The 13,096-nt window shown below is 35.2% G+C and overlaps 1 protein-coding gene across 1 annotated transcript; it reads right to left on the reverse strand.

The window, feature by feature from the left end:
• Positions 1 to 12,145: 12,145 nt before the first annotated feature.
• LOC149499680 (uncharacterized) lies at positions 12,146 to 13,096 on the reverse strand. The gene has a single exon (XM_089739176.1). The coding sequence runs from the start codon at positions 13,067 to 13,069 to the stop codon at positions 12,161 to 12,163; it is 909 nt and encodes a 302-aa protein (XP_089595302.1). The 5' UTR covers positions 13,070 to 13,096; the 3' UTR covers positions 12,146 to 12,160.

Below are 13,096 nucleotides of genomic sequence, written 5' to 3' on the forward strand. Positions count from 1 at the left end.
AAATTAAATTGGGGCCCTTGGGCACACAAGAATTTGAGGCCCTTTTGGAAAGTAAAAAAAGCGAATTATAATAACATTTTTTACTGAGTATGACCATCTATTATAGGTAATCAAATACGGTATGATATAATATGTCATTAATGATATTAGAATGCTGCTGGTTTTTTGGTTACGATCATGATATGGTGTACTTAGTTAAATTAGGTAGGATGCGTTCGGAAATATTATTATTAATTAGTACAGTAGGAATAGGCGCAGTCATCGATATAATGGCGTAGTATGAGCCTTGTAAATACCTTCTGATATGATTACTGATTTGTGAAAAAGTGTAATGTGCCCGACAAAAATGTTTTGAGAATAATTGTGTGAGAGAAATTATCGGTCCTTAGGGGCCCCCTGAGAATGGGCACGGACCCCGTGTGCCCTTATGGTAAAGACGGTATTGCACAAACCGTGCGAGCCACAATAAAAAAAACGATAATCAGTAAAAAACAAATTCGCCATTTGCGACAAAACGGCACAGACTTATAAATAGGTATTTAACCTCAACAATCCTCAATCATTTTTGTATACCAACATCTACGTGCCTGGAGTTAGAGTTTATCCCGATGACTCAACGATAAACTATCGACAACATGTTTGTATGTTTGTTGAATTGCACGTGAGCAACTGAAAATAGATTTTGAGCACGTGCTATTTTTGTTTACAGTTATACAATGTATTTTAACCCTGAACTAGAACGAGCTGTTTCAATAACATATTTTGAATTGCGACCTTCAACTATTTATATACAGATCACTGGCGGTTTGTTATTCTCTGTTAACCGACATTACAAAAAAAGGTTCGATTGCTTTATTTGTGTTACCTCAGAACTTTTCTAAGTCAAGAAATTTTTTAGGACTTTACGATTTGGGACTTTACCCAAGGATATCGAAATGAGCTGTTTGACAAGAAGTCCCGTATGATGAGCACGAAACTGTCCGTCACGCCTATGTTGAACCGTTTGTAAATCATACCGTTGTGCCAGACTTTGTCGAAGGTTTTTGCGACGTCCAAGAAAAGGGCTCCCGTATATAATGGTTTAGATCGGTTAAGCCCTACGAGAATGTTCTCCGTGAAGCGATGCACCTTTTGTACACATGAGTGATTTGAACGGAATCCGAATTATTCATCGGTGAGAATGCCTTTGGTGTGCTTAGTGCGAGTTTTGTAACGTTCTCACTAGCGAGCCAGTTTGCTCAAATTTGTATGCAATTGGAACAGCGCCCCTAGCGGCAAACGTACTCGGTGTTATTTTGTGAGTGCGAGTTCATATTAACGTTGTGATCTCGTAACCGAGTAATTTTACCGAAATGAGTACTACGAATGACATTTGTGCGAGTGCGTGTTACAAATTAGTGGATTTTAACGTTTCGATCGAGTATTTCTTTAGTAGTTTTATTTTTCCAACTAGAGAGGCAAAAATATCATGCCATAGAGCCTAATCTTTTTTTATGAAAAATGATAATATGGAGTGAAATGGATTTGATTAATTTGAAGCATTAATCAATTGGCATGGAATGAAATGAAATGAGATCAGATAATATGGGATAAAATATAATCTCTGCAAAATGCTGATTATATACTGAGATTTTTTTCAGTGGACCTTTTCGAAGACTTCGAGAAGCTACGTCCAGCGGTTTTGTTTAATTTTTTTAAATTTTCGCACTTTCACAGATACTAAACAGTTAATAAACCCACGTTACTTTGTTATTGCACAGATGGGTGGACGAGCTCCCGGCCCACCTAATCTTAAGTGGTTACCGGAGCCCATAGACATCTACAACGCAAATGCCGCCTCCCACCTTGAGATATTAGTTCTAAGGTCTCAGTATAGTTACAACGGTTGTCCCACCCTTCAAACCGAAACGCATTACTGCTTCACGGCAAAAATAGGCAGGGTGGTGATACCTACCCGTGCGGACTCACAAGACGTCCTACCACCAGTAATTACAAAAATTAATTTTGCGGGTTTGATTTTTATTACATGATGCTATTCCTTTACAGTGAAAGTCAATCGTAAACATTTGATAAGTACATATTTCATTAGAAAAATTGATACCCGCCGGCGGGATTAGAACACCGGTGCATTGCAAGATACGAATACACCGGACGCCTTAACCTTTAGGCCAGAACGGTCTCAAAATTACACTTATACACGAAGAAATATTAAATACGCATTAACTAAGAAACATTAAATAGACAAAATAAAACAATTCACACAATTTAGCTCCTCGCGGTCCCTCCAAAATGTCTTTTCATCTTTTTTTCCTAGTTGTTCAATTGTAATGAATAAATCAAAATCAAATCGAGTTTACGTTCTATACGGTGAAAAATGAAGAATTGTGAGTGTGAGTTGAGATATGCTACACGCTTCGCAGGGCGTTTATTCACCGAGAGCAGCAATAATATTATTTCTCGTATATTGGTAGCACGTGATGTTTTGGCATTAGACCGTCTAAATGAAATACAACGCATTTTAACAGCATTTTAATGGGAACCGACTACTTTCAAAATTATTCGGGTAATGTCACGTGTTCAATACTATTTTGTACGTTTAGAATTAAAGTGGCTCAACCCAAAATTCTTAGTTTCTGGTAAACTTCAATATTGTAATACAATAATTGTATTTTTTTAGTTTTTCGGTTTAAACACTTTAAGGCATGCCATTTTATTTGAAAAAGACAGAAAGAGTACTTTGTCCTTTTCTAGACTAAAAGAGACTGTTTAATTTTATAAGCTGATAGAATAATATAGAAAAGAATAATAGGATACCCTCTAATCGTCACATTGGAAAAAGGTATGGCTTTATCATTTTATCATTTAAATTATTTTTTATTGCACTTATAAAACTAATTTAATTTACAATATGTAACTACATATATCTATAACTAATCCGTACTTGTCAAATTCCTCATAAATTGTCAATATTCTTAATAAAATTCCTATTAATAATATACAAGTGCAAATGTTGAGCTGCTTGCTAGAAATGATATAATAGTGTTTTGTTTTTTTGTTGTTTCCTTGTAGGCTGCCTGTAATAATCTAAATCTGTGTGAAAGGCAATAAATGATTTTATTATTATCTACTAATGGTAGTCCAGTGGTCGAAATTTGACCATAATTTATTTAAATTTTAAGTTTGAACATTATTATAGTTCTATTGTCACCTTTCTATTATCATCATTTCTATAATAATCATTGCTCTATGTCGCCAAGGTTACATTATAGAAAAATAATATTAAAGACAAAAAATATTAATCTATTCTCAATTTGACCACAGATTGATAAATCAATAAACAAAAAAAGTATAAATGCATGTGTGTGTGCGTGTGTGTGTGTCAAATACATGGTAATGTGTGTAAGGTTTTTTTATTCATTTAGTTTATTTTTATATTGTTTATGCACAATTAAAAAAAAAATAGCAATCTGCACTACTTCTCTATATTCTCTATGAGTGTGGGAAATTTCATACTTCTCCGTCCGCGCAATTTTCGTGAAAAGGAGTCCAACATTTTTGCTGCACGTATTACCTACTTAAAATGTAGGTTCTTAATAATAATACATAAGTGTTTTGAAATATAAAACTAATCTTAAATTTTTTAGTTATACCACTTCCATTCTAAGGGTGCAATTTCGTAAACAAACTTTGCCGTAATGGCGTAACCTTTAAAATACACGAAAACTGCCCAGCATAAACATATTTTTTTAGTAACTTTAATAGAAGTATTAGAATTAGAAGTTTATTATAGAATTTATTTAATTGTAATTACATATTTAGACATACTTAACATAATTAATCTTGGAATAGGTAATTATTTCAGCTTTTTTTAATTAAAGAAATTATGTTTTACATAGGTTTAATCTTTTAAACGTTGAACGTTTATAAAATGATTGTATTTACGGTAATAGTGTTGATGATCTTCATTAGGTGGCCCAAATATACTAAAATTATTACGAGCATCCATCCTTATTTATAAATGTGTAAAGAAGCAAAATTATTATTACATTGTTCAAATTTCTATATAATTTATAAATATAAATCTGTACGTATGTACCTGTAAATATGTATATTGCGCGCGCGTGTGTGTGTGTGTGTACGCGTGTGTATGTGCGTGTGTGTATATATTTCTATAATAGATAGATACACAGTGTGCAATTCATTTCGAAATTATTCTTGCCCATCTAATGGTTGTCTGGAAGAGATCACTCTTAGCGATAAGACCAAGAAAAAATGTTTCACAATATTTATTCATTTTGTGTACAATAAAGAATACTCTTTCACTGGTGGTAGGACCTCTTGGGAGTCCACACGGGTAGGTACCACCACCCCGCCTATTTCCGCCGTGAAGCAATAATGCGTTTCGGTTCGAAGGGTGGGGTAGCCGTTGTAACTATACTGAGACCTTAGAACTTATATCTCGAGGTGGGTGGCGCATTTACGTTGTAGATGTCTATGGGCTCCAGTAACCACTTAACATCAGGTGGGCTGTGAGCTCGTCCATCCATCTAAGCAATAAAATAAAAAAACTCTATCTCGCTCTCTCTCTCTCATCAAACAACTCTTTAAAAAAAAGCAATGATTTAATAAGAATTAAATGAAAAAGCAAAGAATTAATATGTATTTACAACTAGCTAGACGTCTATAAAATTTTGTAACCGAAAAAATATATGTGTATAAACCATTAGAATAGATAAAACCTTAAAAAACAACATTATTATTAAAAACGAAAGAAAAAATCTTGATATTGTATTGGTTTCACGGCAAAATTTTTAGTGACTACTTAACTTGCTTGAAAGTGAAGAAATACTCTCAAAATCCATTAATTTGTAACTCGCACTCGCACATACAATAATCGAGAGGCTCACTTCGGTAAAGCTATTCGATACATGAGACAGCAACATAAACAAACCTTCTCTCTCCCACAAAATGAGATTCATAAGCTTACCACTAGGTGGCACTGATACAAACTCACACAAATTAAACATAACAATAACATCGACTGAGTAATTAAAAAAACTCGCACTAAGCACAGGTACATTACCCATTACCCGACTAATTATAAATATCGTTAGAAAGCTTGGCATTTCAATTAAACGCCTTAAAAAAAAACTTGCATGCTACCAACATAAAAGAAAAAATTATTGCTTCTAAAGATGAATAAACGTCCTGCAAATCGAGTAACTCGCACTCAGAGCTCCGCACGTTTCACCGTGAAGAGCGTACACTCGATGCGAGTCATTCGATTCGATTTTTGAAACTCGCACTAAGCCTACTGATTGCACAATATGGCGGTTAGCGATACTGGTGTGAAAATTTATTGTCTGTGCTCAACTATTAGCCCGTAGATTGCCTACCGAGTTGGCAACAATTTTTCATTGTCACTAAAGCCATAGATTATACACTTAATATATTAGAGACTAAAGCTTTATTGGGGTAAAGTTATCACATATTTTACTAGTTTTATCTAATATTTTGGTGATTAGCACAAAATAAGAATACAGAAGAATATGTACTGTTTTCTGTTCATCCGTCTGTTATGTAGCAGCGGTTATAATTGCCCACACAAAAAAATCTATAACCTTCTCTAATATTAGGCGAACATACATTACGTGCCGGTTAAAATTTTGTGTGGAGCCAATTATAAGTTTTCGAAGTGACATTTGGTTGGAAGTACGAATGTAAAAGTAGCTTTTGAAACGTTAACGATGGAACTTTTAGCGAAGTCGCCTATAACTTTTAACGAGACAAATCCTTTATGTAGTTATTTTTTTTGGGGGGTGCCTACTTTAAAGTTTTTAGTAGATTTTTTGTTCAAATTAAATACTGTTCATTCTGGGGGGGTGACCTAAATTGTAAACACATCAGGTGGTACTCGCATACCACAACCCCCAACGGCAGACGCCTGGACGCGTTAGTTGATGTACTCGCCTTCGATATCGCCGCTTCGCTAGCCCCGACTCACTACCCGCTAAATATCGCGCATTGCCCGGATATGCTCGACATAGCATTATTAAAAACATTCTTTTTTTTTATTTTTTTTATTGCCGTATAGGCAGACGAGCATACGGCCCACCTGATGGTGAGTGGCTACCGTCGCTCATGGACGTCAGCAATGCCAGGGGCAGAGCCAAGCCGCTGCCTACCGTTTAAAATCGATTCATTCGATCCAAGTAGTTTCAGAATTAGACTCAGGCCATCGTTATTAACTATGCCCCCTCATAGGCCCCTCAGGCCGACTCGAGTTGTTCGATGATGACAAAAAAGCAGAGCTGCTGGCCGATACACTGAAAACCCAGTGCATGCCCAGCACTCAATCCGCGGCCCCTGTTCATGTAGAATTAGTAGATAGTGAGGTCGAACGCAGAGAGTCCTTGCCACCCTCGGACGCGTTACGATCCTTCACCCCGATGGAATTTAAAGACCTAATCAAAGACCTACGTCCTTGCAAGGCTCCCGGTTCCGACGGTATATCTAACCGCGTTATTAAAGTTCTACCCGCCCAACTCATCGTGATATTAGCATCTATTTTCAATGGCGCTATGACGAACTATATCTTTCCCACCGTGTAGAAAGAAGCGGACGTTATCAGCATACATAAACCCAGTTAACCCAAAAATCATCCGACGTGCTACCGCCCGATTAGCCTCCGCATGTGTCTAGGCAAGCTGTATAAGCGTCTGCTTTACAAACGTCTTAGAGACTTCGTCTCATCCATAGGCTTAGTGCGAGTTTCAAAAATCGAATCGAATGACTCGCATCGAGTGTACGCTCTTCACGGTGAAACGTGCGGAGCTCTGAGTGCGAGTTACTCGATTTGCAGGACGTTTATTCATCTTTAGAAGCAATAATTTTTTCTTTTATGTTGGTAGCATGCAAGTTTTTTTTTAAGGCGTTTAATTGAAATGCCAAGCTTTCTAACGATATTTATAATTAGTCGGGTAATGGGTAATGTACCTGTGCTTAGTGCGAGTTTTTTTAATTACTCAGTCGATGTTATTGTTATGTTTAATTTGTGTGAGTTTGTATCAGTGCCACCTAGTGGTAAGCTTATGAATCTCATTTTGTGGGAGAGAGAAGGTTTGTTTATGTTGCTGTCTCATGTATCGAATAGCTTTACCGAAGTGAGCCTCTCGATTATTGTATGTGCGAGTGCGAGTTACAAATTAATGGATTTTGAGAGTATTTCTTCACTTTCAAGCAAGTTAAGTAGTCACTAAAAATTTTGCCGTGAAACCAATACAATATCAAGATTTTTTCTTTCGTTTTTAATAATAATGTTGTTTTTTAAGGTTTTATCTATTCTAATGGTTTATACACATATATTTTTTCGGTTACAAAATTTTATAGACGTCTAGCTAGTTGTAAATACATATTAATTCTTTGCTTTTTCATTTAATTCTTATTAAATCATTGCTTTTTTTTAAAGAGTTGTTTGATGAGAGAGAGAGAGCGAGATAGAGTTTTTTTATTTTATTGCTTAGATGGATGGACGAGCTCACAGCCCACCTGATGTTAAGTGGTTACTGGAGCCCATAGACATCTACAACGTAAATGCGCCACCCACCTCGAGATATAAGTTCTAAGGTCTCAGTATAGTTACAACGGCTACCCCACCCTTCGAACCGAAACGCATTATTGCTTCACGGCGGAAATAGGCGGGGTGGTGGTACCTACCCGTGTGGACTCCCAAGAGGTCCTACCACCAGTGAAAGAGTATTCTTTATTGTACACAAAATGAATAAATATTGTGAAACATTTTTTCTTGGTCTTATCGCTAAGAGTGATCTCTTCCAGACAACCATTAGATGGGCAAGAATAATTTCGAAATGAATTGCACACTGTGTATCTATCTATTATAGAAATATATACACACACGCACATACACACGCGTACACACACACACACACGCGCGCGCAATATACATATTTACAGGTACATACGTACAGATTTATATTTATAAATTATATAGAAATTTGAACAATGTAATAATAATTTTGCTTCTTTACACATTTATAAATAAGGATGGATGCTCGTAATAATTTTAGTATATTTGGGCCACCTAATGAAGATCATCAACACTATTACCGTAAATACAATCATTTTATAAACGTTCAACGTTTAAAAGATTAAACCTATGTAAAACATAATTTCTTTAATTAAAAAAAGCTGAAATAATTACCTATTCCAAGATTAATTATGTTAAGTATGTCTAAATATGTAATTACAATTAAATAAATTCTATAATAAACTTCTAATTCTAATACTTCTATTAAAGTTACTAAAAAAATATGTTTATGCTGGGCAGTTTTCGTGTATTTTAAAGGTTACGCCATTACGGCAAAGTTTGTTTACGAAATTGCACCCTTAGAATGGAAGTGGTATAACTAAAAAATTTAAGATTAGTTTTATATTTCAAAACACTTATGTATTATTATTAAGAACCTACATTTTAAGTAGGTAATACGTGCAGCAAAAATGTTGGACTCCTTTTCACGAAAATTGCGCGGACGGAGAAGTATGAAATTTCCCACACTCATAGAGAATATAGAGAAGTAGTGCAGATTGCTATTTTTTTTTTAATTGTGCATAAACAATATAAAAATAAACTAAATGAATAAAAAAACCTTACACACATTACCATGTATTTGACACACACACACGCACACACACATGCATTTATACTTTTTTTGTTTATTGATTTATCAATCTGTGGTCAAATTGAGAATAGATTAATATTTTTTGTCTTTAATATTATTTTTCTATAATGTAACCTTGGCGACATAGAGCAATGATTATTATAGAAATGATGATAATAGAAAGGTGACAATAGAACTATAATAATGTTCAAACTTAAAATTTAAATAAATTATGGTCAAATTTCGACCACTGGACTACCATTAGTAGATAATAATAAAATCATTTATTGCCTTTCACACAGATTTAGATTATTACAGGCAGCCTACAAGGAAACAACAAAAAAACAAAACACTATTATATCATTTCTAGCAAGCAGCTCAACATTTGCACTTGTATATTATTAATAGGAATTTTATTAAGAATATTGACAATTTATGAGGAATTTGACAAGTACGGATTAGTTATAGATATATGTAGTTACATATTGTAAATTAAATTAGTTTTATAAGTGCAATAAAAAATAATTTAAATGATAAAATGATAAAGCCATACCTTTTTCCAATGTGACGATTAGAGGGTATCCTATTATTCTTTTCTATATTATTCTATCAGCTTATAAAATTAAACAGTCTCTTTTAGTCTAGAAAAGGACAAAGTACTCTTTCTGTCTTTTTCAAATAAAATGGCATGCCTTAAAGTGTTTAAACCGAAAAACTAAAAAAATACAATTATTGTATTACAATATTGAAGTTTACCAGAAACTAAGAATTTTGGGTTGAGCCACTTTAATTCTAAACGTACAAAATAGTATTGAACACGTGACATTACCCGAATAATTTTGAAAGTAGTCGGTTCCCATTAAAATGCTGTTAAAATGCGTTGTATTTCATTTAGACGGTCTAATGCCAAAACATCACGTGCTACCAATATACGAGAAATAATATTATTGCTGCTCTCGGTGAATAAACGCCCTGCGAAGCGTGTAGCATATCTCAACTCACACTCACAATTCTTCATTTTTCACCGTATAGAACGTAAACTCGATTTGATTTTGATTTATTCATTACAATTGAACAACTAGGAAAAAAAGATGAAAAGACATTTTGGAGGGACCGCGAGGAGCTAAATTGTGTGAATTGTTTTATTTTGTCTATTTAATGTTTCTTAGTTAATGCGTATTTAATATTTCTTCGTGTATAAGTGTAATTTTGAGACCGTTCTGGCCTAAAGGTTAAGGCGTCCGGTGTATTCGTATCTTGCAATGCACCGGTGTTCTAATCCCGCCGGCGGGTATCAATTTTTCTAATGAAATATGTACTTATCAAATGTTTACGATTGACTTTCACTGTAAAGGAATAGCATCATGTAATAAAAATCAAACCCGCAAAATTAATTTTTGTAATTACTGGTGGTAGGACGTCTTGTGAGTCCGCACGGGTAGGTATCACCACCCTGCCTATTTTTGCCGTGAAGCAGTAATGCGTTTCGGTTTGAAGGGTGGGACAACCGTTGTAACTATACTGAGACCTTAGAACTAATATCTCAAGGTGGGAGGCGGCATTTGCGTTGTAGATGTCTATGGGCTCCGGTAACCACTTAAGATTAGGTGGGCCGGGAGCTCGTCCACCCATCTGTGCAATAACAAAGTAACGTGGGTTTATTAACTGTTTAGTATCTGTGAAAGTGCGAAAATTTAAAAAAATTAAACAAAACCGCTGGACGTAGCTTCTCGAAGTCTTCGAAAAGGTCCACTGAAAAAAATCTCAGTATATAATCAGCATTTTGCAGAGATTATATTTTATCCCATATTATCTGATCTCATTTCATTTCATTCCATGCCAATTGATTAATGCTTCAAATTAATCAAATCCATTTCACTCCATATTATCATTTTTCATAAAAAAAGATTAGGCTCTATGGCATGATATTTTTGCCTCTCTAGTTGGAAAAATAAAACTACTAAAGAAATACTCGATCGAAACGTTAAAATCCACTAATTTGTAACACGCACTCGCACAAATGTCATTCGTAGTACTCATTTCGGTAAAATTACTCGGTTACGAGATCACAACGTTAATATGAACTCGCACTCACAAAATAACACCGAGTACGTTTGCCGCTAGGGGCGCTGTTCCAATTGCATACAAATTTGAGCAAACTGGCTCGCTAGTGAGAACGTTACAAAACTCGCACTAAGCACACAGATCCGTCGTAATTCACAGCAAAACGGTTTCTATGCAAATCGGTGCCATCAAAATGATTAAGTGCTTTTATCTGCGCATTTGCTATGTTCAAAGATTTATATTGTTGTAGGTTTTTGCATGTAAATGAAAATGATTTTATAAATACAAAAAGGAGTCGGCAAAAACTGTGTATATAACTTACACCTAATTTATTAGAAATATTTTAAAATTGAATATATTTGAATATCTGACATGATGGCGTATTAGGGCCTTGAAGCTGTCAATGTGCCTATTTGAAGGATAAACAGCCGATAAAGAATACAACCAAGCTTTCTGTCTCACGTGTCAAGGTTGATAGTGGTGGTAATGAGTCCGCACGGATAGGTACCACCATCCTGAAAATTTCTGCCGTGAAGCAGTAATGTGTTACAGTTTGAAGGGTCGGGCAGCCGTTGTAGTTTAAAAACTGAGACCTCAGAACTCATATCTCAGTGTAGGTTGCGGAATTTACGTTGCAGATGTCTATGGGCTCCAATAACCACTTAACACCAACTGGGCCGTGACCTCGTCCACTCACCTAAGCAATAAAAAAAATGCTGCGTTTATTGTCTCTGGTAACCAGTTAAAACGAAATATGCCTTAAATTAGTGCTAGAAAAAAAATTGATTATAGTTGCATCAATACTCGTACAGCTTTTTTAGTTTCTAAAATAAACGTGTACAAGTTGCGTAAAAATTAGGACAATTCCAATCGATTCTTTTTTAATCTCTCATTACACGTAGACAGGGAAGGCCTCACACAACAAATTTTGTTTAAATAAAGTATAATGGTGAGCGCATTCTTTGAGACTATATTTGAGTGAAGCCACAAAAACTACGAAATGTAATATATTTATCAGACACGTTCGCAACAATTTAGACAATTTTGGAGACAGCGCCATCTATCGGTAATTTTGAAAACTAGAAAATTTTCAAATAGGCGCAAACTAATTAATTTTAAAACTGAAAAGATCAGAAAATCGAGATTAAATTGATAGATTGAATCGTTTTTGTTTGCTCGCTTTCATATAAAGGACATCGGGCACCTTTGTATGGGACACTTACCTACAGCGAACAAAAATGAAATTAGGTCTGGTGGATAGGCAATTGAATCTAGTTTACAATGGTATAGGTCCCATATCTGTGAGCCGTGGGAATAAGGAGAAACTGGACATTAAAAAAATATATTTTTTTTTACTTTTTTGTGCAATAATTCAAGAGGAAAAAAGGAATAAAAAAAACATGTTTTTCTCTTTACTTTTATTCTGCCGCATCCAAATCTACAAGAGTTTCGTCTAAAAACGCCGCAGGTGCGTGAAATTCTTCTTGATATATAGCCCAAGATAAAAAGTATACCACACTGGCGATGTGCGCGCAACTCCCTACAGTGCGGCGGCCGTGTATACAGGAACAGTAATACCCTTCGAGGCTTTGTCTTCCTTGCAATGCCGGATTTATTAGTATATATGTATAATAGCGTTTTGCTCTTATGTGACGAGACTGTATTCTGCCTCGTATTAATATTTTATTTTCTACCAACTCTCTGCGATGGTATAATTCCATTATATACACTCCGTTTGGCCGCATGTGTTCATGGCAATAAGATTTGGCCAATTTCAAATGGTATATTCCCAAGGTAAATAAAAATAGCTCGTCGTAAGTTAATTGTGGAAAATCTCTTAATTCGGGATTGTTTGCCTCTATCGGCGTGAATGCAACTCTTTGCCTGTTTAAGTTGTTTCGAATCACGTAATCAGCCAATTCATTTTCTCTATTTATATTCTCATTTATTATATTTATAAACTCTGCGGCATGAGCGTTATCTCTATATGGCTGATAAGTGGCATTGATAAGTGCTGCAGTTATTTTAAAATCAGTCATCATATTTGTAAGCGCTACATTAAAATAAACATGGCGGAATATTTTGAAGTCTTTTTTAAAGCGACCATTAATAGTCTCTACCACCCAACGACACATAGTGATTAGACGTGATTTATTTGCATCTACTGTGCTCAACTGCTCTCCTCTCGTCCTTGTTGGCGGCATATGTGCATCATATCCATGCTCTTCGATGGCAGGGATAGGGTCTCTAAAGCCGCGGTCCAATATGAAAATATCGTTGGCGTTCAGAAACCAATACCAAACTTCCTCCTCCATCATGTGACGCATTATTTCGGCATCCGTAGTAATAGCTGG

This window comes from Bombyx mandarina, chromosome 28 (genome assembly GCF_030267445.1).
Source record: "Bombyx mandarina strain Sakado chromosome 28, ASM3026744v2".
Lineage (NCBI taxonomy): Eukaryota > Metazoa > Arthropoda > Insecta > Lepidoptera > Bombycidae > Bombyx > Bombyx mandarina.

What these genes read in the sequence shown, in the direction of transcription:
- LOC149499680 (XM_089739176.1), bottom strand. Translation starts at nt 13,069, where the DNA reads ATGCGTCACATGATGGAGGAGGAAGTTTGGTATTGGTTTCTGAACGCC.